The following is a 26258-nucleotide window of genomic DNA, read 5'->3' on the forward strand; positions in this document are numbered from 1 at the left end:
AGCAGCTGTTAGTTAGTCAGAGGAAGTTGCGTGCAAAGGAAGGAAATACGGCAAATTGACTCCAGCGTGCATCTTGACACTTGGGCAGTGCACACATACTCGGGATGCTCGCCATGACACTGCTATTGCTTCCTCTCATCATAGCAGGTAAGAAAAAAAAATATAAATATCGATATATAACTACAACTGAAGGTCTCTTTTGCAGGCCTCATTGGTGACACGGGCAATTTGCAGCTCACGTTCCCGTGCAGCAATTCCGTGTGTTATCACTTTTGGAGATTCAGCAGAGGAACCCAGCGCATCGACGTTGTGATAACAAGTAACGGACAGATGATGGGAGACAACAACCAGGATATAAAATGTAGCAAGACGCTCCAACGTCCGACGGACGACACCATTGGCTTGCATTACTGCAAAATAACAGAGAACGCCTTCGTGCCGCAAAATGGTCAGCAAATCCATTCAAGCAAAATCTTGCAATTTTAGGAGAACAAAAACAAGAGTAACATCTTCTTTTGTGGTTTCTTTAGAAGTTCCTGAGTTTAAAGTGGCGCCGGGCTTTGGCGTATCTTTCCAGTGCACTCTGGTGAACTTCTTGACGCTGGGCCATTGCTTAATCTCGCCACGGTCCAGCGTCCACTTGGTGTGGGTGGACCAAGATGGCCTGGAAGTCCACGACAACTCCAACTATCACATATCGCAAAGGTCCCAGTGCGACGTCACCTTGACTGTCACCTTGCAAGCTCCTGGGAGCGAGGCGTTCAGGTGCCTGGCTCGCGTGGGGAAATCGGAAAACCCCTGGTTTTCGGCGGCGATGCGAGTCCAAGTACTAGGTATGGACCGAGGACTAACACAGAGCTCTTATTCTGATTCGACTAACACCATTTTGCCTGTTTAGTTCCCAAAATGAAGGGAAAGGGAAGAGGAAACTTCAATTTAGATGACGTAGAACCTCAGGGTATGGGATGAAGTCCACTCATTTTTTTTAAAAATGACTGAAATTGCCACAAAAGTAACTTTGACGCCGGCTTCCAGGCGGCAGCAGCTACCAAGTCGGCATCAGCTACCAAGTCGGTGTGATATCGGCGGCGGTGGCGGCGTTGGCCGTGTTGACCGCCTTGGTTGCCATGTTTGTCGTGGTCAGGCGACGAAAGGCAGCGAGTAAGTAGTGACCAGAAGAGAAGGTCGTAACGTGCAGCGAAAAATGTATTTTGATGTTTTTGAATGATGATTTCAGACTTGTCCATAGCCGCCTCCTGTCCCACGCCAGTTCACAACCATGTAAGTTTAAGCCGGACACTTTCAAGTGGGAGCACGCTAACAAAGTTTCGTGTCGCCGCAGGCGGAGGACGACGTCATTTATGCCGATGTGGCCTTCCCTGTTGACGCAGATGAAATTTCTTCCACTCAGGGCCAAGATACGGAATACGCCTGCGTTCGCTACCGGTAGTCAACTTGTTTTTTTTCGTTTTTGGATTCATCGGGTTCTCTTGCCGTTTGAATGTACATAGCAGCTGTTACAGTATCTTACGTTTATAAATAGTCTACCTCAACAAATACTACTTTCCCTTTTTTGTCAAATCATGTGACAAGAAAAGTGACTTCCTGGAGTATTGTGAACATTCTGTTCTTTTTTTGGGGGGATTTTAAATGGATTTCCCCCCCCCCCCCCCTCAGAAATTTGTAACATTTAAGATTAAAATTAATTTTTGATTAAATTAAATTTAAAAAATGAAACATTTAAGATTAAAATTTAATTAAATTACGTTTAAATAAGAAAAATTCACTCTTTTTTTCCCTTCAAAAACACATGACTCTATTCTAATAAAAACAAACTTCTACAATTTTTTTTTTCCCTGATTTTTGACTTTAGCTTGCATTGTCACACACACACACACACACACACACAGTGGTCACACGTGCACGCATACACTGTAACACACAGTCTCAGCAGGCAAGAGACTGCCGGAGCCGGTCCCAGCGTTGCCCGATTTGCATTTTAAATGCTTTTTTTTTTTTTTTTTAGTCAGCCCACTACTGTGTTGTTCACAGTGCATCTCCACACCTAAGAGAGGTGTGTGTGTGTGTGCTTGCGTGACAGAACGATACCAGTGGGGGTGTTGAGCAGATAAGACAAAAATGTTTGCAAGGAAAGAAATTTGTAGAATATTTTTCTAAATCTTTGTGCATATAGATTATTCTTAAGCTCCTTAAATTTGGACTCACCTCATGGCAGCTAGCGGTTTGGCCGAAAGTGACACAACGTTCATTCCACTCCAAGTTGAAGTTTACTGTCAACCTAAACGCAAAACAAAGAGTGTTACACTTTTTGTATTAAAACAACCACACATTTATTTAAATCATTTTTAATTGATTTTTTTTTTCATGTCAAAACGTCCTTGTCCACTGAACTTAATTTTGTTCATGCCCTTTTTGTGCGTCCCCCTTTACCTTGCGCAACAATTTCCCCATCGCCGTTTCAAAACCTTTTCGCGTGGGCGCTCCTCGTACAAAATGTGCAAGTCCTTTCGACATACACACACACACACACGCCGCAACCATTCAAGGGTGGAAAAACTTACATGCATCATTTACCCGCATTGTGAGGTGTGTCACGCGATCAGCTGATAAGGTCAAAGCCGAGAAGCCTGTCCGAGCTAGGCACCAGCGTGTCTGACGGGTCGGCGGGGGCCAAATGCTGCTGGCCCCTGCTGTGTGTGTGCGCGTGTCACTTCGCTGGGGGTGCGTGGAACAAAAGGGGCCTTGATGACCGAAATCCTGCAAGACAGAAGAGAGAGAGAGAGGGCAAAGGTGTTAAAGAAGCAGAGGCCGAGCTCCACGCCCAGTCTGAATACTTTCCTCTCCAATACGCAAACGGGATTCGCAGGCCGCTCGCCAGGCCTGACTTCAAGTCAGACTCTATTTAGCCATTTCTAGTTGTAAAAAGTTCATATTTGATCTATGATGAATTTGATACACACCTTTAAAAATGCATTCATATGCGCTCAGGCCTCAGGTAACGACCAATCACAGCTCAGCTTGCAAATGTTACGTGATTGGTCATTTCAAACTGACTGCATTCGATTCTGCAAGCTAATTAATGTGGTTCTGTTAAGGCTTTTCAGAATTTGAAGAGAAATTATTATTCCAAATATTCATTTATGTATTCTTAATCATCTGGGACGAATATTACGGCAGTATATTCACTTAGTTGTTGCAAAATAATGATTCAAACTCATCATGAAGCAAAAACTTTCAATTCTTTACATTCCATTTTCAGATTATTTATTTTATGAAATAAAATATAATTTCCTATTTTTTTTTAAATTAAAAACACTGCAAAAAAAGTTTGTTTTGGAATGGATTCATGGCATTTACAATATTCATTTAAATTGCAAAGCTAATAATGCACGTGATGGCGCACCATAAAAAATAAAAGTATGCCCAACGGGCGTAAAACTAAATGTTTGCGCGGACAAAGCGACGCAAACAAAGTTGACAAATAACCTTGAACTGTTGACAAAATACTAACATATTCGTCCACGTCCCCTCCCCCCCCCCCCCCCCCCCCCCCGGGCCTGTCCTTTTGTTAACACTTCACATTGAAGTTGACCCTGACTGCACCAACCAAGCGGAGGAGGAGGAGGAGGAGGAGGAAAGAGGAAGGAGGAGCACTTTCTTCTCCGATGGACAATTTCCTGAGGAGCTTTCTTGGCTGCGCGTCATTGTCACCTTTGACGCACGCGATGGAGTGAGGACGCTGCAGAGGGAGCAGACTTCTGAGCTAGCAAGGTCGCTTTTTTTTTTTTTTTTTTTCCCCTTTCCCGTTTCTATTCCTCCGCGACGTCAAGTCACCAGCGCAATTCCGCAGGTTTGTTCCTTTGCGCGTTTCTCGCGTGAAATGTTTGGTTGCTTTCGGGGCGTTTACCTTTTGCGTTCGTCAAAGTTTGCAAAAAAGTTTGGATGGCGGTTGCACGCATTTTGCACGAGTCTCGTTTGAATGGAGTCATCGGGAAATAAAATCCGGGCGTTCGTGACTTTTAAATATCATTTATTTGATTCACTTTTGTGAGAAAAGTTACAAGGCTAGTTACGACGCGTGCGCGCTTTCCATTTTGACTACCTAAGTGACCAAATATTATTCGCAGCTTTAATAAACCTTTTTTAAAAGTATTTTATCTTTTTTGTCGAGCTTTGCCTGCTTCTGCCATATGCCGACAGTCATGATTCAGCGGAACGAGGCGGTGCTGTCCATCCTGAGGGAGCTCCAGGAGGCCACGGAGAACTCAGGCCTGGACGCACTCATCCTGAAAACCCTGGAGGTGGACCGGCTCCTGGCTCCCTTCCCGCTGCCCCGACTGCCCTGCCAGAACTTCCCTGAGTGGGTCGGGGTGGATGACGTGGCCCAGGGCCTGTACCCGCAGGACGCCCCTGCGGACCTCCTGCCGCTACGTTGCAAAGGAAAGGGCAACTTGCTGTTTGACGCCGCCAGCATGTTGCTAATAGGCAACAGCGGGCTGAGCTTGGAGCTCCAGGTGAGCATCCAAGACCGGTCCAGACTGGAAGCAACAGTTGGCCACATTTGAATTTGAAATGAAACAGCTGTTCATTCTTTTGTTTTCTTTTCGCCCCGCTAGGTGAGGACAGTTGTGGAAATGGTCCTGTGGAAGAGGTACTACTTATCCGGGATGATCGACTCCAAGATGATGCTCCAGGCGGTCCGCTTCAGCCTCTGCGCCGAGGAGTCGGAGGCCATGCCCAACCTGTCGGCGAGTGTCCTGGAGGCCATCTTTGACGCCGACGTCAAGGCTTCGTGCTTCCCCGACTCGTACGCCAACATGTGGCACCTGTACGCGCTGGCGTCTGTGCTCCAGGTGAACATATACTCCATCTACCCCATGTTCAACCACAAAATCCGATCCTACTTCAACCGGGTCATCCGGCCCAGGACTTGGTCCAAAGAGCGCGAGGCTCAAACCTTCCACATCATGTGGTCCGGCGAGTTAAAGTCAGGGACTTTGTTCCGACCCGATCACTTTGTGGCGCTGGTCCACCTGAGCGACTTTGCGTCGAGTAGTCTCAAGAGCAAGGAGCTCCTCAACCAAAACTCCAAGTTCTCATACCCGAGTCTGAAAGACAAGTACAACATCACCAAGAGGACCTTCTACCGCTGGAAGAGGCAGTCTCAGGAGCACTGTAAGAAATCCACAGCCCGCTACGAGGCCAAGTACTTCCTGCAGGCGTGCTACCTGGAAGGGAAGCTCATCCCGCTGCACCGGTTCAAGGAGTTCTTTCCGCAAATCTCCAGGTCCTCTTACTACAACTGGAAGCAGGAGCTCCTCAGGTCAGGCGGGACCCTCTCCACGCCCTCGTCCACGGGGGAGGTAAGTCCCGGCGAGAGCACGGAGCAGGAAGCCTGGTCCTCTCCCGAGCTCAGACAAGACGAGTCGGACCAACAAGACAGCGTGGCGGGCATGTTCGGCCTCAGCGTGGGGCCTCTGGATCTGGAGCGGGCCCAGAGCGTGGCCCACATGCAGCAAGCCAAACGTTGCTTGCAGAACTGCATCGCCACCAACGCCTCGTTTCCATTCAGGGTCTTCAAGCGCAACTTCCCCGGCATCTCCAGGTCCACCTACTACAACTGGAGGAGAGAGGCCATGTTGTTCTTCGGAGGCTACAAAGCCAACAGCTCGGACAGCTCGGATGCCGACAAGAGTCCTAAAAGTATCTCTCCGGTCATGCGGAACATCGGAGAAGCGGCTCCGCGGTCCAAGATCTGCAGGCGTACGCACAGAAGCTTCCGTCTCGCCTACATGAGTAAGAAGCAACTCAGAGACTTTGCAAAACTGCTCGTCCAGAAGTCCAAGTTGTCCCTGGGCAAGTTCAAGCTCAGGTTCCCGACCTTGTCCCTCTGCTTCTTCTGGCTGTGGAGGAGCGGCAACACCAAGAGGATGCTGAGCAAGGTCAACGACCCCGAGGTTGAAGAAACGCCGTTGAGCGTCATCGACGTGGCACACGAGGAGCTCCCGTGCGCTGAGATGACCTCGTATGTCGGTGGCTGCAGCACGGCTCCTCTGGACGTCCCGCATCTCCAACGAGCAACCCTGGCGTGCCCCCTGCCGGACAAGCTGGCCGTGGACGTGGTGGCTCTAGCCAACTTCAAAGCCAAGGCCAAGCTGTTCCTGCAGACACGCTTTGAGGAGAAGTCCTTCCCCACCTTCAAGGAATTCCGCTCCCACTTCCCCTTCACCCCTCGCTCCACCTACTACATGTGGAAGCGGGCTCTGCACCACGGGGTGTCGCTGGTTCACGGCTGAAGCATTTGGAAAATTCTCTGACACTGGGACTGAGATGCGGGCGAGTCCAAAGCCAGCAGATCAAAGCTCGGAGTCCCGCTAGGCATCGTACCGGGCACCCTTTTCATCGTCGTGTGCTTTTTGCATCTCGTTTGTAGGAGACAGGGTTCTTATTCTCATTTTTTTTTTTTCTAATTCCTATTTTGTATTTTTACTTCAACACTATGATGACGCTGTGAATGTCCTATTTTGATCAAACGCACCTTTATGGTTATTCTGACGACGCTTGAATGTAAATGAATCTTTTTTTTTTTTTAGACTACCTAGTCCCGGTTACCTTTTATTAGCTCCTTTTTTTTTTTTTTTTTTTTTGGGAGGTCCAGTGTTATATTAGTGTAAAAAAAATAAAAATAAATGCCACAGAGTTGCTGTTTGTATTTCCTGTCGGTGGGCAAAGCAATCTAACTTCATCAAATAAAAAAAAAAAAAAAATTGCTTTCATTTTAGAGTGGACTAAAACGGGACGTGGCAGTATCGATGAGATTATTGTGCTCATGTTAATGAAGGTAATGGTCAAGGGTGGGGACGAGCCGAGCGGGGTGGGGTGGGGAAGTCTTAATTGTATGCAAGGGGGATCAAGGATGTGCAGATAAGACTCCTGAGGTTGTGTTTTTGTGAAGGGGGTTCGAGTCTAGAGAACGGGTGGGGGGTTGCCTCAGACACTTTGATCCAGGGATACCGCCACTCACTTGTAAAGTGGAAAAGTCAACCTGGCTTTCTTACAGTGCTTGTTTGTATCCCTCAAATTTGGATCGATATAAACGAGATTTAAAAGTTGTTCATGAAACTAAATGAGACGAATTTTAAACCCAAAACACAGGAGGAAAAACTTCAAGAGAAAAAAAAAAAACAACCAATTAATTTCCATGAATTAAAATATTTTATCCGCGTAGAATGTTGATGAGTTTTGTTTCCAACTTTTGTTTGAACAAAGCGACCTCGGCGAGCGGATTCTTAAGTGTGATGTGAGCAGCAGGCTACAATGTGGAATTAATGAGGGGTGGAAGGGTCTTGGGGGGATTTAGCATATGTGTGTGTTTGTGTTTACATCAGAGCAGAAAGTGAATTGGGAATAAAAAGAATGTGGAGAGCCTTGATTGGTTTCCTCATTAAAGTTTGGATTGGAGAAAATGCTGCAAAAAGCGCGACAACAAAAGAGCAGCTTTCGGGTTATGGTCCCTAGTTGTTAATCATCTTTTCATCAGTGCGGGGCTGCCTCGACGTGTTTCCATTTTAATGACGTGTAGTTTTACTTTTTGTCCACTAGATGTCAGTAGCGTGCTGTTAAAAAAGATGGCTGGAAAAGGCTGCAGATATTTTTCACCGGGTTCATTTAAATAAGAACATAAAAAAAAATTTTCAGTTCTTTCAGAAGATGCCGCCAAGCCCTGGCAAATAAAAAAGTAGTGCTTTGGTGTTGCTATGCACACAAAAGGGGATTAGGTCACCATAAAAATGGCAAGTGTTGCAAAAACGAGTGAATTGTCAAGAGAGACCTTTTTACACTTTATAGTAAGAAAGGCAGCGTATTGAGTTAAAGCCCGTTAGCGTATTGATCATGAAAAAAAAAAAAGAATTTAACGCCGGACACAGTGTGTACACAAAGTGCCCCGGAGGAGAGAATCATAGCACTGTCACTTGCCATCAAGTGTGTAATGTTTCACAAAAAGCCAAAGGGAGTTCTAAAGCGCTGCGTCTGATTGCATTTGCTCATCTGCCTTCTTTAAAAGGTCCCCGTCTAGGGATTTGAAGCGCCCAAGTGTTGTTTTTGCAGAACAAGTGAAACAGAGAGAGAAAAATGTCTTCAAAAAAAAAAAAAAAAGATGGCCGCCGATTTGGAGTCCTCACATTTACAGCTGTGTTTAAATCATGTAAAGTGGCTCCTCGGGGCAAGTCTTGACTTATCTCTCATGTCCTCCTAATCTGGATTCCCCTGCTTTCACCTCGATTAAAAAGCTATAAAGGTAGAAGGAGGCGACACCATGTATGATGTATGGCGGGATGGTCCCGCGCCCGCAGCGATGCCTTTCCCTTTCGTCAGCCGGCGCAGAACACACACCCTCGGCCGATAATGATTAATGCGCCCGATACTCTCCTGACGGATAAGGCTTGCTTCCGATCGGACGTGCCGGCCGACTAGCGGGATTCGGGCGCTCGTCTGTTGCGAGGCCTCCTGCACTTTGTCTCTCAAGCTAATAAATCAAAGCGGAGTCAAGTTAGGGCCCACCGGGCGAAGGTTCCGTTTAATTTACACTTAACGGAAATCTTGTTGTCCTCCTGGGCCCGGACACAACATTCGGAAAAGCGGCACACCATCGATCATCCGATACGTAATAAACTGCTTTAAACATTGGGATTCTTTAAAGGTAACTCGATAATGTTGCTGTTTTTCAATGTCAGCTTCGTTCTTTTTATCAAACGCAAAAGTTTCCGCTCATTTAGTGAGTTTCATAGAGAATTCTAATCCAGTATTTTCTTTGTTTACAGGAGGAATGTCAGAAGTGTTTGTGCCGCAGATGCCTCAAGGCATCGCTGTTTTTCAAACGACATTGCAGAAGGAGGTTGGGGGGGGGGGGGGGGCAATTTTGTGTCAGGAGACACTAAGAAACTGAATTTAAAATCTCCCTGTCATAGACTTGAGTAAATAAAAAATAAAACCGATACCATACAAGCATTAACGTTCTGTATAGCACAATTGAGCTTTAGCCTAGCGTAGCACTGGAAGGCTAATTGTGCTAACAGTCCAACGCAAACTAGCACTAATAGCATTCCTACAGAGATTATTTTTTTTTCATGGTGTAAAATGTTTCACTGGATAATTCAAAGCGAAATTGTCCGCCATTGGAAAAGCAATGGATGAATTGCTAAATATCTTCCAACAGCTGCACGCACACGGTCTGGAAAGTGTGCGGCACCCTCGAGGCCCGAGCGCTTCTCGCTAATTGCACATTTCATATTCAAGCGACGCTAAATGCAGAGGCACGCTTCGGCTAAAGAGAAGCGTTCTGTAAGACACAGTTCATAAAAGATCAAGAAAGCCACTTGAATATTTCATGCTCATCTCCTTCGCTGCAGCCGGCGGGATGTGACTCAGCACAAAAAAAGCAAACGGCAAACTAACACGCGGCGGTTTATTCCGCCAGTCAATTGACGAGAAAGAGATTAATATCTTTATGATTCCAGGAGAGTTGGAAGCTCCCCGGCAAGTCGATACATTGATCCCGGGATTTGACGGAGCGCTCGGATGCACTGGCGGCGGGCGGGCGGATCAATCCGGTCGCCAATTTACATTCAAAAAGTAGTTTCTTGTTAGGAAACAATTTGGGAGACGGCTCTATCTCCGGTGGCACGGCAAATCAAAAAGTAGCATACAAAGATGCAGCAAGAGACCCCCCTCCACCCCTCCCACCCCCTGGGGCGTCAATACTTGTTCCCAAAAACCAGAACCACGCTTCAGGCTGCTCTAATTGGCAATCAGTGCGCCGCCATGGAAAAGCTTCTTTTCCTTCTTTTGTTTTCGTGCGAACGTATTTGCCAGCGAGGATTACATTCAAGTGTTTTGATACCCCAAAATAATTCACGTTGCAGCGTTTTAGCACAAACAAGCGGCGCTCTTTGATGGGAGTCGAATCCCCAAAGTGGGCGGTTTGGATCGGGCCTCGCTCGACATGCGGCGTTTCATCCGATGAACACGCGGAATTAAACGCAAGGGCTTGTGGAAAAGACGCCCCGGTGTGCGTCTCTATTTCCAACACTTTCCGGGATCACGCCGTAAATTGGCAGATAAATCGTTACGGCGCGACCGACCGACGTTTTTTCAAATGAGTACGCGGAAGCCTTGATAGGAAGGAGCTCTCGCCGCCGATGTCAGCGGGCTTAACGGCGGCGTGCATCTGGAGCCGAGCGTCAGGGGTCCCGGGTGCATGGCTTAGGAGCATCATGCTGCCTGCGCCTCAAAGCCGGCAGAACGCGTATATGATGCTAATGGCGGCCAGTTAGCCCCGCAGGGCACCACCTGCATAATCTCCTCTAATACCCGCGCCACCCACGGGCTGTTTACCGAGACGGTTTTTGCATGAGTTATTCCTCCGCATGTCACCGCAAAAGTGAGAAAATGGACGAGGCCATAGTGTCTTTTGACCTCAATTTGCATTTAGGAGAAATCTTTTTGCGTCGCTCTCCTTAGTTGTTAGCAAACATGTTAGCATGTAGCAACTCTCAATTAATTATGAGTCAGAGCTTTTCTCGTAAAAATGGGACTAAATTCTCTTAATTTTGGGACTCATTTCCTCCCCGTGAATGAAAGGACGTCGAGAAGACGGGGAATTTCCCCGGGCGTTATTAGATGAAATGGCGCGATTGTATCAAAGCAATTATTTGAGCACGGGCAGAATTGTTCAGGGACTTGAATAAAATGGAGGCTATTTTGCATTGAAATAACATCCTGCCGAGCATCTTCAATGGTTCAAACAAAAACAGATTACGCGTGTACCATGCCGCCTCCCCAATCAAGAAACACTCCAAAGAATACATCGTTCCCGTTTCTCCGACCCTCTCCCTTTGAGGAGAAATTGAGAGAGAAGCAAATCCCGTCCCTTCCCGCCATTGCCCTGATTAATTAGTTCCGAGTTATCCGTGAAAGTAATACGCCGATAAGGGCCCAAACATACACTGGAGCCAATTAACTGACATCTTCCCGGCGAACTCCACGGCAGTTGCTTCACAACTGCATGTTTGGGCCGGACTAATGTCAACGTCGGCGTGGATGATGAAGATACCGTCAACGGTATTCGCTCCTTAATAAGGATCAGACATTGCTAGCTACAAAAGCGCGCTTATCAAACAATAAGCTAACTGCGTGTGTCCACTTCTTTGCTAGCAAGCCGCCATCATTGTGCCACATGCTTGGCGGCCGCTCTCCGACCCCGGGGCCGAGAGTTTTTTCCTCAGCAGCCAAAACAGCTTCAGGCCTTCCCGCTCCTCACTCGTGGAATAATTCAGGACGGATTCCCGACAGAGCGCTCCCGCCCGTCTCCTACTGTGCTCTTTCATCCGTTTTAGCTGGAAAGCAGCACGAGCAAACTCTTCCGCTTCGTCTTTATTGTTCATTCCGCTCGATCGGAGTAGTCGAGGAGGCCCGGTAATCGACCGCTCTGGCATGTTTCCGCAAGGGGGACGGACGGGGGGGAGTGGATTGCTTTTCGGCTGTTCAGAACAGTGTTTAAAATTCAACAATTGAAACGTGGAGTGGTTAGCGGAGCGGGATTTGCCTTTTTTTTTCATCCCTCCATGTTGTGGATTTTCACCGATCCGTGTCGAGCCTAGCAGTGCGTTCGACAAAGCTAAAGTAACTACTCGTCAAACTATTCATTTCGGTGTGTTTATGCTAGCGTCACGCGCTAACAGACGCCGCCACCGCTGGGATTAAAGCAGCAAAGAAGAAAATACAAGTGGATATATTTAGAGTTGTGTGATACTCGCTATCTTTGCGGGGGAACATTTTTTTGTGATTGTTTTTTGTCGTTGACAGCGACTCTGTTGCCGTGGCGCCGCGGTATCAGGAGCAAAATTAACATAAATGCAACAAAGCTAACACTTCCGTTTCTTTCTGCACTGCCTGATTTTTTTTTTTTTTTCCGACAGCCATCTTATGTACTGGAAGGAGCAGCAGCATGACTCACTTTCGCTTTTATTTCTCTCTTTTTTTTTTTTACAGTCCGAGATGTATTGTCAGAGAATATCGACCCAATCAGACTTTTCCGCCTCTAGTTTACGATCCCTCCCTTATAAACACATTTTTTGTCTATCACGGAAATACCCGTGCTCCATATCCTAATTTCCAAGATGCCTCTGCTTCCAATCCTATTTAAATCACAACCTTTCCCTTTCACTCCTTATTTCTCGCAACATTCCTTTAGCATCATTGATGACGCCTCTGCTTGGCGTAACCATGGCGACTGACAAACCGCGCAGAATCCTTTTGACTTTTAGCCGTCTTGCTCCCTCCTTTAAGGAGCTTATGTTTTCATCGTGGCTAAAAAAAAAAAAAAAGTAAAGCAAATTAGGATTTTTTAATTTATTTTTTTACAAGCACATCCATTTTCTCCCCAGGCGTCTGAATAAAATATCTGCGACGACCTTTTCTGGGTCCTGGGAAGCGATACGTTGACTTCTACGGGTTGCATCAATGTACCTAAATTGCACCTTCCGGGTACGCTAATGGCTTCTAAGCGCCGACGTTGTTAACGCACGACACGGAAAGGCACCTCCAACCAAGCGTCCATTTCTCCCAAACCCAATTAAATCCTCCCGCTGAACTTTTCCGTCGCCATCCTTTCATTAGTCGCATGGAATGGCTTTAAAAGCACTCCTCGTTTAATTGTTTCTGTTTGACGGCAAGTAAAGCGGGGACGGTAATTAAAAGAGAAACCCACAGAGGGAAGATAAACTGGGCGGGAGTGGAAAGGAGATGAAACGAGAGGAAAAAGCCAAGGAGGTGACATTCCTTGGACTTTGTTTAAAGCTGACATCACATTTTCAGCCTTTGGAATTACGACATAAAAAATCCCAAAAATATTTGTTATCCATCAAGGGGTTCCCATTTTTCAAACTAAAATATGATGATGCCTAATTAAAAGATAATTCTGCCCATCTTGAATGTCATCTCGTCATTTTGAAGGTGGTTCACTTCACGCAGTTGCTCTTTTTTTTTTTTTATAGCCGCCCATGAATAATAATTTTTCCTTTTTTACTTTTACATGTTACATCCTTCTACCTTCTCTTCCACCTTGACACGACTCTTTCTTACTCCGTCTTTCCCTTTGTGTCGAGTTATTAAAATTGGCAGAAAAAAAAAAAAGGACACATATACTATCTGGATTTTTACCGAGTGCAGAGAGTGTGTCCGGTCCGATTTTCCCCCGAGATCATCAAAGCTGTCTTTGAAGCGCGTTATCGGCAAGTTCTTCGGCGTAACGCTGTTTCCGACGTGACCCCGCTATCACCCCGCCCCGGTCCAACTCAACCCCCCCCTCGCGATTTAGATAACGGCGCTCGTGCTATCCCGTTACACACATTTGGAGCGTCGCCATCAAAGGCGGCATTATCTCCTCGCTGACCTCCCAGGCTGACCCGCTCCCTTCACGGCTCTCCGCCGCAAAGCGCTGACTCGACGTTTACCCCTAATGCGATTCCCTTTATCTCGGGCGTGTAGAATTCCGAATTGGATGGCGGGCCCTTTTCGCCCCCTTCTCATTCATTTCCCCGGACTTTCAGGTGAGATTTATGATTTTTTTTGCTTAAGTTTCCCCATCAAGGTTGCCGACGTGTCCTCATCGTCTTCTCCTGGCGTATTCTTCAACTTTAATAACGCGTGAGCAATCGTCCAATCCATTACCAGCCGACCATGTTGACGCCGGGCGATGGCGTCTGTCTCCTCCTTGACATTGATTCCAGCGATTTATATCCTCTGACACAAATTACTGGTAATTTACAGCGACTCCTCCATTTGCTTCATAATACGCTCCGTGGAGTATTCAATGTTCCTTCTTCTCTTTGTTCTCACTTGGCAAATACCTTGGGTATGAGACGGATGACGCAAAAGTCTTTTCTCTGAATGGACGAAAAAAATGAAATCTCAGCTCAGCCGCTTAAAGCAGACAAAGAGCCGAATACTCAGCGAAACATTTGTTCTTTCTTTACGAAAGGAAGATAGAACGAGACGTTCTTATGATGTCACTATAAAAAGCAGACGTGATGTTCCATCTCCAAATAATAAAGCGCAGGTTGGGGTCCACGTTGAAACAATGAAATGCATCTCGTCCGCAAGACATTTGTCACGTTGAAAGCGGCACATCGGGAGGAGCCTCCTCACATTTAAGCACCCCGGGGGAGGGAAAACGAGGGGGGGGGGGTCATAAAGCGGCGAGCGGAAAACGTCCTTTGTCACTTGAGTGTCTCCTGCATCAGGTATGGAGGCCTTGCAGATGCGCCGCTCCAATCACCTCTGAAATGGAATTACGGAGCTCTTCACAGCTTGGTGGCATTTCAACGCTTTCGGCGGTAAAAAAAAAAAAAAAAAAAAAGTGGGGCTTAGACAGGTGAGAAATGATTCCGGGAGGAGACTCAAGCACGCACTTTGTTTCTTATCTTCTTGTCTCTTGTGTTGCTTTCCAAGCGTGTACAAGCGACATAGGTGGGAAACTAATGTGATTAATTTCAGCGTTTTCCGTTCCGCCGCTAGATGAAAATAAGCCCGGCAGCGAATCAGGGGCGAGGAACGGGTAGAGTCCCGTCGAGGAGGAAGATAAAGTCAAAGTAACCGTTGATGTGTGCTAAGCGATCTCATTTAAATGATAATGAAATTGGGTGAACGCAAACTCCGCCGGAAAAAATAAATAAAGAAAGAAATCCCATTCCGCTCGACGATTCTGACAAAGCACTTGACATTTCTATTTTTCCTTTAACGTCTTGCTGAAATGGCAACATCGAGAAGATAGCCAAACAATTGGAGTTATCGGTGATTGCTGGCCTGAAGGGCAAAAAAGGTAAAAGGTCAGGGGTCATTCTTTTTAATGAACTCTAATATGGCAATTTAGCAGATTCTGACAACAGCACCTGTCGGGGAAAAAAAAAAAAAAACACTAGCAGAGACCTGACACTTAACCCGTCAAAGTCACGGGCAAATAAATACCGGATCAAGTTTGCAGGATTTCTCGTTTAAGACAAAGTGTTAGCCTAGCGTTGTCCGTTTCACCCCGACCTCCCGACCGCTTCCCACGGGGAAATTTTAATGACCAGGTGTCAAGACTTTTCTCCTCGCGACGACCCCCTGGGGAGGACTTAATGAGCGGCGGCAGGGTAAGCGGAGTTTAAACACGTGTCCGAGTCGAGGACCCGACGCCGACCCATTCAAACGCGACCGCGTTCATTAGGTGCGCCTGTTGCCTAGCGATGACCTCAACGTTGCGGTCAGCGGCGGAACATTTGTCGCGTGTCACCGCTCATCTGTAGCTTGCCTGGCACAAAAACGTAATGAAGGACTAGCATGGCAGGTTTCATCACCATTTAAATCATCTGAAATGTGATACTGTAACCCAGGGGTGTCAAACTCTGGCCCTTGTGTGAAGACTAAAATTACAAGTTGTCTTCACTAATAGACTATGATTCGACAAAATGAGTTTCACACCCCTCTAAACTCTGTGCTATAAATAGATCCAAAACGATTCTCCGAAAAATGTCGAGGTACAAAACACGAATGTCCTCCATCGCTTGGATTGTCAGAATACTGAACGCCTTCCCCGGACGATAGAATCCCATTATGGATATGATGCCTACTCATGATGTCAAACCCGCAATGCAGGAGGGAGGGAGGGGGCGAGGGTGGGGGGGGCTGACATTACCAAGACTCCATTTCCTCAACCAAAATGGGCCATATCATCTCCAGAGAACGAAAGGAGGAAAGAGATCCAGCAGGGGAGCCAACGGGGGGGAAATATAAAGTACCCTAAGAGCAGATGGCATTTAAGCCCAGCACAGTCAACAATACGTTCCCAAAATTGATTTTCGGAGTAGCAATGAACACCTCGCACGGTCCCTCCATCATTTTTTTTTGGCCATCAGTCACTGGCCTAATTTGTTGACACACGCTTTATGAAGAGACATGGCCAAGACAAGGTTATCCCTGCTAGCGTAAGAAACACAAACACGCATTAGCAAAAGCGTCAACGCTGTGTACACAATGCAATTATCTCTGCGTAATTACCTCCACGCAATATGATGGATTTCACAGCGGGGCGCGGCTAACGCTAGTCGACAGCGGCAATTTCTCTTCATTACGGCGTGGGGACTAGCGGCAGCTAACTTTTCTCTTGAGTGAGAAATTCCGGTGGAAATGGAAAAAAATTTTTCATCACGAGAGCTACTCCAATGCCGCCGAGGCAATTTGGCTTAAAAGGCCCGCATTGTCCACGGTGGCAACGTACTCTGCTTTTATGGACGGCTGATGAGTGAAGCTGCCGTCCCAAGATAAGTGGCGGAAACGGAATTTCTAAGAAGCGAGTCCCCGCTGATCTAAGTTGCGCCTCGTCCCGGTTTTGCTTAAACAAGACGGTAAAGTCGACTTTGTGAGCGAGCTGCAGTGAAAATTCTTCTGTAGGCGAAGTGATTGAGGTTTGCGCCTCCAGGGAAATAAAAGAGCAATTTCTACTATTGAATTCTGACATTTTGTCATCCGGCCTCTTCTGGGACTTGTGGTGCTCGATGAGAACATCACGACTTTTTTTTTTTTTTAACAGGAAAGAGCTGTATTGATGTCGGCGGTGGGAATTTTCATGGTAGCAATTGGGTTGCCGCGACGATGAAGACATTCAAATGAAAAATTAGAGCGCCTTGAAATACGAGTTGAACTCATTGGGAGACCGATAAACTTGTAAATCATTTGGCGGTGTTGACAAAAAAAATGGCCCGACAATTAGCCCAAAACACATACGAGTTAGCGTAGCCCCGTTTAGCGGCCAGGTAGCCCGCTGTGAACACACATGTCCGTCTTTTGCAGCACGGGGACCATCTGGGAACATGCTGGAGAAGATTTAATTGAGGACACGAGGGTGAGAGATGAGGCCCCGGTGGAAAATCAGGTCTCGAGGACCCGGGGAAAGCTGCATCTCGTCTGACGATTCCATTTATATCTGTCATGTTTGGATGCCGAGAGGAGGGAAGAGACGACGTGTTTATCCGACGATGGATGACTGATGGCGGGCTTATTGGAAGTCAAGAGCAGCCGAGTGAGGCAAAGTGGATTGAAAGAACGGTCGTGCACACGTTTGTTTTCTCCATTTTTCATTTTGTATTGTTTATTAGCATCAAGCTAGGCGGACTTGACGAAGCTACGTTTGCTTTAAATACACATTATGCAATTCGATTTGTTTTTATGTTAACCTCAATTGGAAAATTGTATTTTATTATATTTGATTTGATTATATTTTTAAAAAATTCCTCCTCCTTCCTGGACAGAAAAGGAAAAAACTGTGCCCCCGACTTTCCAACCTTGCATCCCTCAGGTGCTAGACGAGGTGATCATTACAAGCACCGTGACAAAAACGTGCCGATTTGTTTGTGCCAGAGTTGGTGACTACAAGGCCCGTGGGATGCGAGGCGAGGGAGGAACAAACGCGTAATAAATGGCGTGCTCCATCCAGCTACCGATGCCACAATTGTATTTGGACATCATGATGAATCGAGGACGGCGAGCTGTCCTCACTTCACACAAGCGATAAGTCTTGGCGAGCGGCGAGGTGCTCGTGTTACACGACCGAGCGCTCTCCTCTAACTTAAACCCAAATCATCAGCATAACCGTAATCATTAAGGGAGGGGGGGGGGGGGGGGGGGCATAATAGTGTTTTAAAAGACGGCCTTTTAAATTTGAGAAGACGGGACATTCGTCTGAAAATAAGCTAATTCCATTTCACCGGCTTGTGCAGTCTGGCCAACTGTGTGTGTTCGCTCAAGAATAGCAAAGAGCCAGCATACTGATGAAGTCAAACTAAAAAAAAAAAAAAACAAGCCACAAGTAAAGGTGGAAGAAAAGACTGAATCCACATCAAATGTTTACCGCTCGCTTTCACACAAAAGCGCTTTCTAATTGGGACTACTTTAATATCCCGCAGCGTTGCATAAGAGAGGCGCAGCCACTGCCAAATGAGCACGTGTGCACGTTTAAAGAAAAAAAAAAAAACACAGCTCCATCCTCATATTGGAGCATTCATCAGGCTCCATGCCCAGAAAAGGCTTGCGAGACTGAGACAGGGCCAAATGACTACCTGCTTACAAGCATTAACAACGACAACACGTGGGGAGGAGGAAAAAAATGAATAATTCACGTAAACAAGTGGAAGCTGTTTGGTGCGACGCCAACCTCCACCTAAAAGGCAAATAAATAAACACAGCGACAGATGGTAGACAGGGTGAGACGAGAAATAAAAAGAAAAGAATCACCTCACGTTGCCATAGAAATAAGATTTCTCCCGCGAGAGGACGGAGAGGTCACCGACAAAGCGTCGTGGTGTCTCAGTACTAAGACTCTAATCTGATACCGGCGGAAAAAAAAAAAAAAAGATCAATAATCCAGATAATCGGAGTGAGAGGGAAGAATGAGACGTTATCGGCAAATTAGTCTCCCGGGAAGCAATCGGGAGGAAAAGTTTGATGAGTATTTGAAACCTTGCACAATGTCAGACCTCAATGTTCAGCATATATGTCAAATTGGAATATAAATACAGATGCAACTTTTTTTTACGACTTGCTGAGAAACTAAAAGTCTTTCAAAGAGCGGCTGGGGTCAAGACACTTCAAGTCCTCTCGCCCGCACGGCCGCTCGTGCTTCTCGGTGGCCTCGCCTCGCTCGCATCTCGTTGGACACGCGCGCAAACGCGGTGGAGAGTCTCGCTCGTCTCGCGGCGAATCCGCATCCGCTCCAATTAGGAAAGAATCAAAGACATCTTGCGTTGCTAGGATACCAACAACATCATCATCATCGCCGGGTTATCTTTCCGCAGGACCGCTCCGTTATTTATAGACGTTGACATTACCTGAGCAACATGCACACGATGTTTGCCGATGATGCCGATTGTGGCCGTGTAAGAGTTGCGACGTGACTATGAATGAGATAGACGAGGCTCTCGAATTATGCTGGCGATGCTCGCGGCCTGAATCACGCCCACGTTATTAGTCTTCACTCACGTGCAATTTTCTCCATATTCAATTCTAATCAGCACCGTGATTATATGGAATTTTTGATATGCGGCCATCAGCGACAAAAGAGAATGAGAGCGGTGCGAGATGAATATTCGAATATGATTTAATACGATAGTTGGGTCACGGAAGAAAAAAATATATATTTTTGGAATAGTGTAACTATTATCAAAATAATTGGATTTTTTTCTCTTGTAAGAAAAAACTTTAAAAAATAATGTTCTTATATATTTCTAATCTATTTTTAAAAGATTTTTGCACAACTTTTTTCCTGGCTAAATATTATATTTTCATAGGAAGTTGGTTCCTGATTTTAAAAAAAAAAATCTATTTATGCAACAATTTTTATGTGTACTATTATGACTTTTTGACATCTTTGCTTTAAATGCAATTTTATCTGCAACAATCATGTTTTATAAAATCATAACATAACTTTAGATGCTAAATTCGGTTATCATGAAAAAAAAAAAACATGATGTCTCCGTACAATGTAATAGCTGCAGGAGTGTGTCAGTGAGCTATTTTTCATTCCGTCCAAGTGCGGCATAGACAACATTTGGCAACATCAGTGCGCCCACGTGGACGCCGCCATGCAAGTTAATGCCTACCTGCTGCGATTTGTCCGGGCTCACCTGCCCCCGCTCACGCACCGGTGGGCACCAGCTGGAACGTCGGAAAATGGACGGCGGGCTCGACCCGTAAGCGCCGACCAACCGTGAAAGCTGCAAAGGCACCAGAGCGAGGGTGTTAGCGCACGGACGTAGCGACACGCAGAGTACTTTTCATTGTCTGAGGCGCTCGCTCAAGCAAAATGTGCAAAGCGATGTTTACATATTTCATCAGATACGTTTAAAAAATAAAGTCAATCCACCGCCAGGCTCTTTGGAACTGCTGGCTTCCATGAGTGATTCCACCCGTTGAAATGAGATTGCTAACCAAAACAGCAGCTTTTAAAAAAAATATTTTACATTACAGTATGCAGAGCTCCATATAAAATAAAATCAGAATTAAAGATCATATTGTCGACTCAACATGACAGCACTGGGTGGATCAATACATGTTTTGCCTCTCATACCGACGAGGAGAGGGACTCACATGATGATGCAATACTACAAGCAGAAGAAGCCACAAGCTGCAGGCCACAACATCAGCTCGGGCTTCAAATATTTTTTAGACAGCAGGGACGGAGCTATGAGGTGGCCAGCGGGGGCCAATGACCACGAGGGTTACAATTTAGCACTTCGCCGACGAGGGTTGGATGAAATCATGATGCAACTCGGGCTGTGGGAAATATAACTATTGATTTCATTTAATTCAAATAATTATTCAGTTCATTTTGTGTCATGCTAACATTAGCTTGTAGCCTTTTATAAGTATTAACACACAAAAAATGAGAAAGTTGGATTTTTTCACTCAAAATGCAGCTCACACTTTCTTTTTTTTTCCTGCCCTTTCCACTTTCTCGACTTCAATGGCGGTCAAAGTGTGCGGGGAGTTGCGTCAGTTAAGTCAGGTATCTAACGGGCTTGAATTTATGCCGTTTGGTTTTACAGGGAAGACCCAGCCGCTACCTCCAGCTAGTTATTTCCTCAGCTCCAAACAATTCATAACGAGTGGCGTCATGAAGTTACCGCAGTGGAAAATTAATAAGCGGAATATTACATGCGCGAGCTGCTACCTGCATAGAGAATGCAAAACTCGCCAACTGTGGGGCAATTAATTTGGAGAATTGTTTTTTTTTTTTTTTTTGTCTCCCGAGTCTCCCCGCAAAAATAAAACTGTTCAAAAGTGCTGCCAAGTATGCGTAAATGATTGTAAGAGCAGCACAAGTGATATTTTGTGAACAACATTTTGTTGAAGTGAATTTTAAAGCAACCAGTGTGGAAAATGTGAGAGAAGAAAACACGTCGGGTCGTTTCTAAAGGGAGCAACCTTCTCCGTCATCATTAAGTCAAAGCTGACAAAGTTGTTTTCCTCCTTTGAGCATTTCATCTGAATGCGCCCCGGAAAAAAAAAAAAAAAAGAAAAGAAAAGCCGCGGCACAATGTCTTTCCGTTGAACTAAGTTGCATTGTGGAAGTCATTTTTGTACGAACAGAAAGGAGCCCGATTAGGTCTTTGAAGGCCGCTGCAATACTTTGCACATAAGCTGTCTATTTGAAAGGCTTCTATGTCCCCCAAAAAAAAAAAAAAACTACACTTTTTGTCCATTGTTGGCTTATCGCTAAAAGAGCAGACAGAACTTCATGAAAGATGAAGAGAACGCTGACAAAAATGATGTTTTAAATTTGAAATTCAAATAAGAACTGCAGAGCAAGCGGGAGGCCATCAAACGGTCTACTTCATTTATTTTATTTTTTCACTTTTATAGGACAATATCTGCTGCCAGAAATGAGTGGAAGGTGTAATTGCACAGCTTGGGTCAAAGTGACCCCGGGCGTGCATTGCGCTTCCTCTCAACCAAACATCTTATTCAAATACGAGACGCTATTTGTCTTTCGGTTATAAGCAAATTCGGCTTGAAAATGGATTTGTCTTTGAATAATGCAAATGACGTGCGGACGAGGCAAACAAAGCCGCAGAGAAATACCGACGGAAAAAAATCACGCATAAATTAGCACGAGCACCTGCTCCCATCCTCGCAGGAGCTTTCGAATCCAAATATTTACGATGAAATTCGGACTTCATCGGACTCCACGGGAGAATTGCTAAGAGAGCAAATCGACGAGCGGAATCGACGACAGAATCGTAATTCCAATCAACAAAGCGCCGCAATTGATCGCATGCTGACTTCCTGCCAAGATGCTTTCAATTGTGTTTGTTTGCGTTTTCGAATGACATCTGAGTCTTTACAGATTGCAACGGAATCCGTTGCTAGGCCGCATGCCAAGCACGAGATTATTCCCCCGGTTTCCCGCATACTAATGTCGGCGTGCAGCTGAGACTTTTTTTTTGGAGATGGATTTTGAAATGTATAATAAGAACCCGTAGATGGGTGTAATAGTTGTCGTCGGCTGGAGAGCCGCATCGTCGTCGCCATTATCGCCAGTCGCAGCCCTTCAGGAAGGCGCCGGTGGTCTTTGGTGCGGCGGATTCAAAGGAAACAATCGGCGCGCTTTCAACGTGCTTTTCCGCCCTCTGCGGCTGACTTCACTCGCCGTTTTAAAGCCTGGCTTGCCGCATAGCGAGGCGGAGCGAGCGGGAAAAAAAAGTTCCTGTGATGTGTCTGTCAGCTTCGCTGTCGAAGAGGACGGGCGAGATGTTTCCACGCGTGCTCCACTGTCACTCTATGCTTTTCAGACAAATATCACTTTTTAGCTGCTTGATCTTGACCTTTGACCTACAGCAGCTGGTGTATCTATCCTGCTTTACCCAAAAAATGTGGCCCCCAAATGACATGATTCAAATCTATATGTCATATTGATGACATCATCAAAAATCCCTCGACAAGATGCTTGGCTGAAAACTGTGGACCACACGGAATATATTAGCAACACAAATATACTCCACACATGTCCAGCCAGCGCTTCACATTTCGGCTCGGGTGACCTCGGGAGCCGGCGACCTGCCTCGGAGGAGCTATAAAAAGACTTCAAATGGAGCAACGCCAGCCGAGACGGTGATGGTGACGATGGTGAAGCTACTGGCGGGGTCAGGCAGAATCCACCGGCTCCATTAGCACATTAGGCAGTGCTTCGGGCCAGAAGAAGACGGGGGGGGGGGAGGGGGGGGGGGGGCTGAAGAACATTCCTATTCCATCCTCCTGCAAGGTCCCTAATGGAGTTGCAATAAGGTATGCGACCAGAGTGGAGCGAGCCCGACTGACTTCAAGTAAGAGAGATGAGGAAGCAAATGAAACTGTAGATGGGCGCTCGGTAAAGCGTGATCGGAGAAGGAAGCACGATACGATCGCGGGAAAACAAAACAGGCCTGAAACACGGTGTCCAACTGTGACCAAAAAAAAATAAATCTTTGAATCAACATGATCTGGTCCCTTACACAGTGTGTCCTTTTTTTGTCTTCTCCTTCACGCTTTTGTGTTGTCCCGTCACGCGTGACGCTAATGCTAATAAGCACCGAGGCGAACAACCACAACGCGGTCCCCGCGGGCTTCGACGCATCCCGGTGAACTTCCAGTTCCACTCCGGAGAGTTTCTGGGCCGCTTGAAAACGTGTTTGTCATGTATGATGGATTGTCTCACTCCTTTGCCACTACAAAGCCAGATTTCAAATTAAAATAAAAAAATAAACATGTCCTCAGGGAGTGTTTTTTTTCCTCACATCCTATCTGGCGCTCACTTTGTTTTCTCATCAAAAGGAAGCTGGGCCATAGCGGCCGCTCGCTCGGTATCATCGCTCTGCCATTTGCCTCGTGGCGTCGAAACGGCGTCCAGAATTAGCGCTTGCGCCGACACGGAGGCTAATAAGCGCTCAATGCAGCGCCAACAAAGCCCATTTAACGGCGTCATAAACACTCAAGTGCTGGCTGTAGAATCTAATGAAAGATCATTAGAAACAGATCGGACACTGCTGTTAAATCATCTTAATACAGACGGCTTGAGATGGCGGCGCTTCAGAAGATTGATAACCAGGAACATAAAGTGGCCATTTCATATTAGCATAACTTTGAATAGTAACTGTGATGCTAATGCTAACGACGAAGCGTACACCGGCGCTAACAGGTGTCCGACTAATATTACAGAAAACTAAAGTATGATACTCGTGAGTGTACATTAAAGTCAAATCGAGGAAGGAAGAAACTCCGCCCTTTTAAATCCATCCGTCACTGTAACCAGATGAGACATCTCTGGAGCGTTTCAACGTAATAAAAGGGACGAAGGGAGACAGATTTCGGGGCGGAGGGGTCTCGAATAGCGCGGTCCAAACGTCAGACGGGCGACAATCCCTTGGGGCAAGAGATAGAACAGAACCACTGCTGGACTCACAACGGGCGGAAAACTATAATCACTTTATCTTCTATATTTACAGTGGTGCCTCGTCGTCGGCCTTTTCTAAAACCCTCGTGAGGGAGCCCGTTGATTTATGCAGAGGAATAATATTTGCCACCCCGTTGCCCCCCCCTCCCCACTCCACTCCAAGGCTTCATGCAAACACTCCATTCGGATGATCACGATTCAGCAGTGCAGGTATGGAAGCGGCTTCCATCCCGCAACATGTTGCTACGGTGACAGCCTCGCCTGATTTGTACGCAGTTGCAAAACAAGCTTGCTTTCAGTCGTCATGACGATCAGCGCGGAACGCTTGTCAGTGGCGCTGATATGCCAATGATCTTTTTTTCTTCCATTTTGTATTATCATATTATTTATTAATATTTATATATATTAAAAAATATATATTATAAAATTGGTATTATTTTTATTATACACATGTAGATATAAAAAAAAATATGACCCTAAATAAGTTTCAAAGAACTTCTCAATGTACTTTTCCACAATTTGCATCATCGCACGCCCAAGAGCGGACAAGTTGACATTTTCTTTGCAACACTCGGAGGCTCATTTGTCTCAACGCGCACGTGTCGGCGTCCATTACGAAGCCCCCTATGACTCGGTCTAAATGCCAAAAGTCCTGCGGAAAAAAAAAAAACGGGTATTGTTGGTGGGGGGGGAAAAAAAAGGCTTTCATCAGAGTGCACTCAGGTGAAGAAAATGAGAAAAAGAAAAAGGCTCTTTTGGTCTCTTTGAATCCATCAAAAGTGTACAAGGGAGGGTAGGGGGGGGGGGCGTCGAAAAGCTATTTTCATACGCAAGTTAGCCTCAGCTAAATTACAGCTCAAGATGGGTGAGGAGGGGCGGGGGGGGGAGGGGGGGGGTCTAACGAAAGGACAGGGATAACTGCCAGATACACAAAGTCAGACACATGGCCAAACTAAAACCCCCACAGAGAAAATGGAAGCCGGATTGAATTGAAAGGTGCCGAGACGAACGGGTCAACTCTCGCCGCCGCGTCGAAACGGAACATCGTCAGACTAAGTGTTTGCGTTTATATTGCCGCATCCATTAGCGCCACTAAAAAAAAAAAAAAAACAAGGTCACTCAGCCTCTGCCAAAAGTCCCATTATCTATGATTAACATGCACACAGGCAACAAAAAATGCCGCTAGTAAGTATTACTGTGTATTACTTTGAGTGTCACTCCAAAAAAAAAAAAAAAAGCCAACGTGAAATTGGGCAAATGAGGACCCGCGCTTTTTGCAGAGTCAGCAAAAATCTGGGAGTGACATTATTTAAATTAGCTTCACTATTGGACACAATTTACTTCCCATCTAGTTGTTTCCAATTAAAACGCATAATGTTATCACGCAAAAGAATACAAGATGCGGTCCGAGCCAGAAATTAAATGTTGCCTTGCTACACGAGCGGGATAATTCGTGCATTTTGTCGTGTCATGAAGAATAAGCAAATTTTTTTTTTTTGAAATCCCGCAGGGTCCATCTCATTAGCCGCCTTTGGGTCTCCCGCCGAGCGCCAGTCTGCTTCTTTGATACGACCACCTGCCTGCGCTTGTTGTGGCGTGCTCGGCCTTAAGTCTCACAACTCAGAACACAAGATGCGAACAACCCGAGTTCTTTGTTGTCGCCCGCCGGCGAGAAGGAGAACTTCTCACTAGTGGTCAAAGGAATAACTTGTGTCTTTGTTGCTCGGAAAACATAATGTGATGTGACGATAAATGTGTGTGGTTGAGGAGCACAGCTACAGTTTGACAGACATTTAAAAAAATAAAAAATTCAAAGCATGACTCACATTTACGCTGAATGTAATTAGTGGGCGCTTCGCTTTTTCGTTCGAGCCGCTCCCATCCTGTGATAATGGAACACAAGGAGAAGGTTACAAAAAAGTCCATTCCTCTTTTTTTGCATCATTATGCCAAGAGCTGCTGTGATCAGGTGGCCCAGCCCTGAAGACACGTAGCCAAGGAATCATCTCGCTAAACTTCCCGTTAGCTAAAAAAAAATGCAAGATGAGGTCGGCAGCCAGCGAGAACTCAAATTGATCATTTAGCACTTGGCGTACTTGAAATATTGTAATGATCTTTTTTCTTGTAGAATTGCAAATAAAGCAATTTATTACAATAACGAATCAGTTGTGGATGCTTGAAGTAGTTTTCCTGCATTTTAATGGGGACAATCAGC

At 46.0% G+C, this 26258-nt stretch overlaps 2 protein-coding genes and 2 long non-coding RNA genes across 5 annotated transcripts in view; 2 read left to right on the plus strand and 2 right to left on the minus strand.

The window, feature by feature from the left end:
• Window positions 1–1844, plus strand: LOC125990372 (uncharacterized). The gene is made up of 7 exons (XM_049757493.2): window positions 1–147; window positions 206–448; window positions 531–833; window positions 899–958; window positions 1036–1161; window positions 1238–1281; window positions 1343–1844. The coding sequence occupies exons 1-7, from the start codon at window positions 105–107 to the stop codon at window positions 1448–1450; spliced, it is 927 nt and encodes a 308-aa protein (XP_049613450.1). The 5' UTR covers window positions 1–104; the 3' UTR covers window positions 1451–1844.
• On the minus strand, window positions 1667–25884 carry LOC137839778 (uncharacterized). Its single transcript, XR_011085990.1, has 4 exons — window positions 25870–25884; window positions 19716–19829; window positions 2583–2778; window positions 1667–2299 (listed from the first exon to the last, which is right to left on the minus strand). It is a non-coding gene; the product is annotated as an uncharacterized lncRNA (long non-coding RNA).
• On the plus strand, window positions 3628–6720 carry vrtn (vertebrae development associated). 2 transcript variants are annotated; one of them, XM_049757464.2, is made up of 3 exons: window positions 3628–3871; window positions 4222–4535; window positions 4638–6720. In XM_049757464.2, the coding sequence occupies exons 2-3, from the start codon at window positions 4224–4226 to the stop codon at window positions 6315–6317; spliced, it is 1992 nt and encodes a 663-aa protein (XP_049613421.1). In that variant the 5' UTR covers window positions 3628–3871; window positions 4222–4223; the 3' UTR covers window positions 6318–6720. The 2 variants fall into 2 exon arrangements, with proteins under 2 accessions (XP_049613421.1, XP_049613422.1); XM_049757465.2 differs by having other exon boundaries at window positions 3628–3792.
• LOC125990387 (uncharacterized) overlaps window positions 25881–26258 on the minus strand; it is a 52415-nt gene continuing 52037 nt past the window's right edge. The window contains exon 6 of the long non-coding RNA XR_007488908.1: window positions 25881–25926. This is a non-coding gene — a long non-coding RNA (uncharacterized lncRNA). The remainder of the gene's footprint in view (window positions 25927–26258) is intronic.

Source organism: Syngnathus scovelli, chromosome 20 (genome assembly GCF_024217435.2).
Source record: "Syngnathus scovelli strain Florida chromosome 20, RoL_Ssco_1.2, whole genome shotgun sequence".
Taxonomy (NCBI): domain Eukaryota; kingdom Metazoa; phylum Chordata; class Actinopteri; order Syngnathiformes; family Syngnathidae; genus Syngnathus; species Syngnathus scovelli.

What these genes read in the sequence shown, in the direction of transcription:
- LOC125990372 (XM_049757493.2), top strand. Translation starts at nt 105, where the DNA reads ATGCTCGCCATGACACTGCTATTGCTTCCTCTCATCATAGCAG. An exon ending in GCTTCCTCTCATCATAGCAG is followed by an intron (nt 148 to 205) that starts GTAAGAAAAAAA and finishes TCTCTTTTGCAG; the next exon opens with GCCTCATTGGTGACACGGGC. An exon ending in CGCCTTCGTGCCGCAAAATG is followed by an intron (nt 449 to 530) that starts GTCAGCAAATCC and finishes TGGTTTCTTTAG; the next exon opens with AAGTTCCTGAGTTTAAAGTG.
- vrtn (XM_049757464.2), top strand. Translation starts at nt 4,224, where the DNA reads ATGATTCAGCGGAACGAGGCGGTGCTGTCCATCCTGAGGGAGCTCCAG. An exon ending in GGCTGAGCTTGGAGCTCCAG is followed by an intron (nt 4,536 to 4,637) that starts GTGAGCATCCAA and finishes TCGCCCCGCTAG; the next exon opens with GTGAGGACAGTTGTGGAAAT.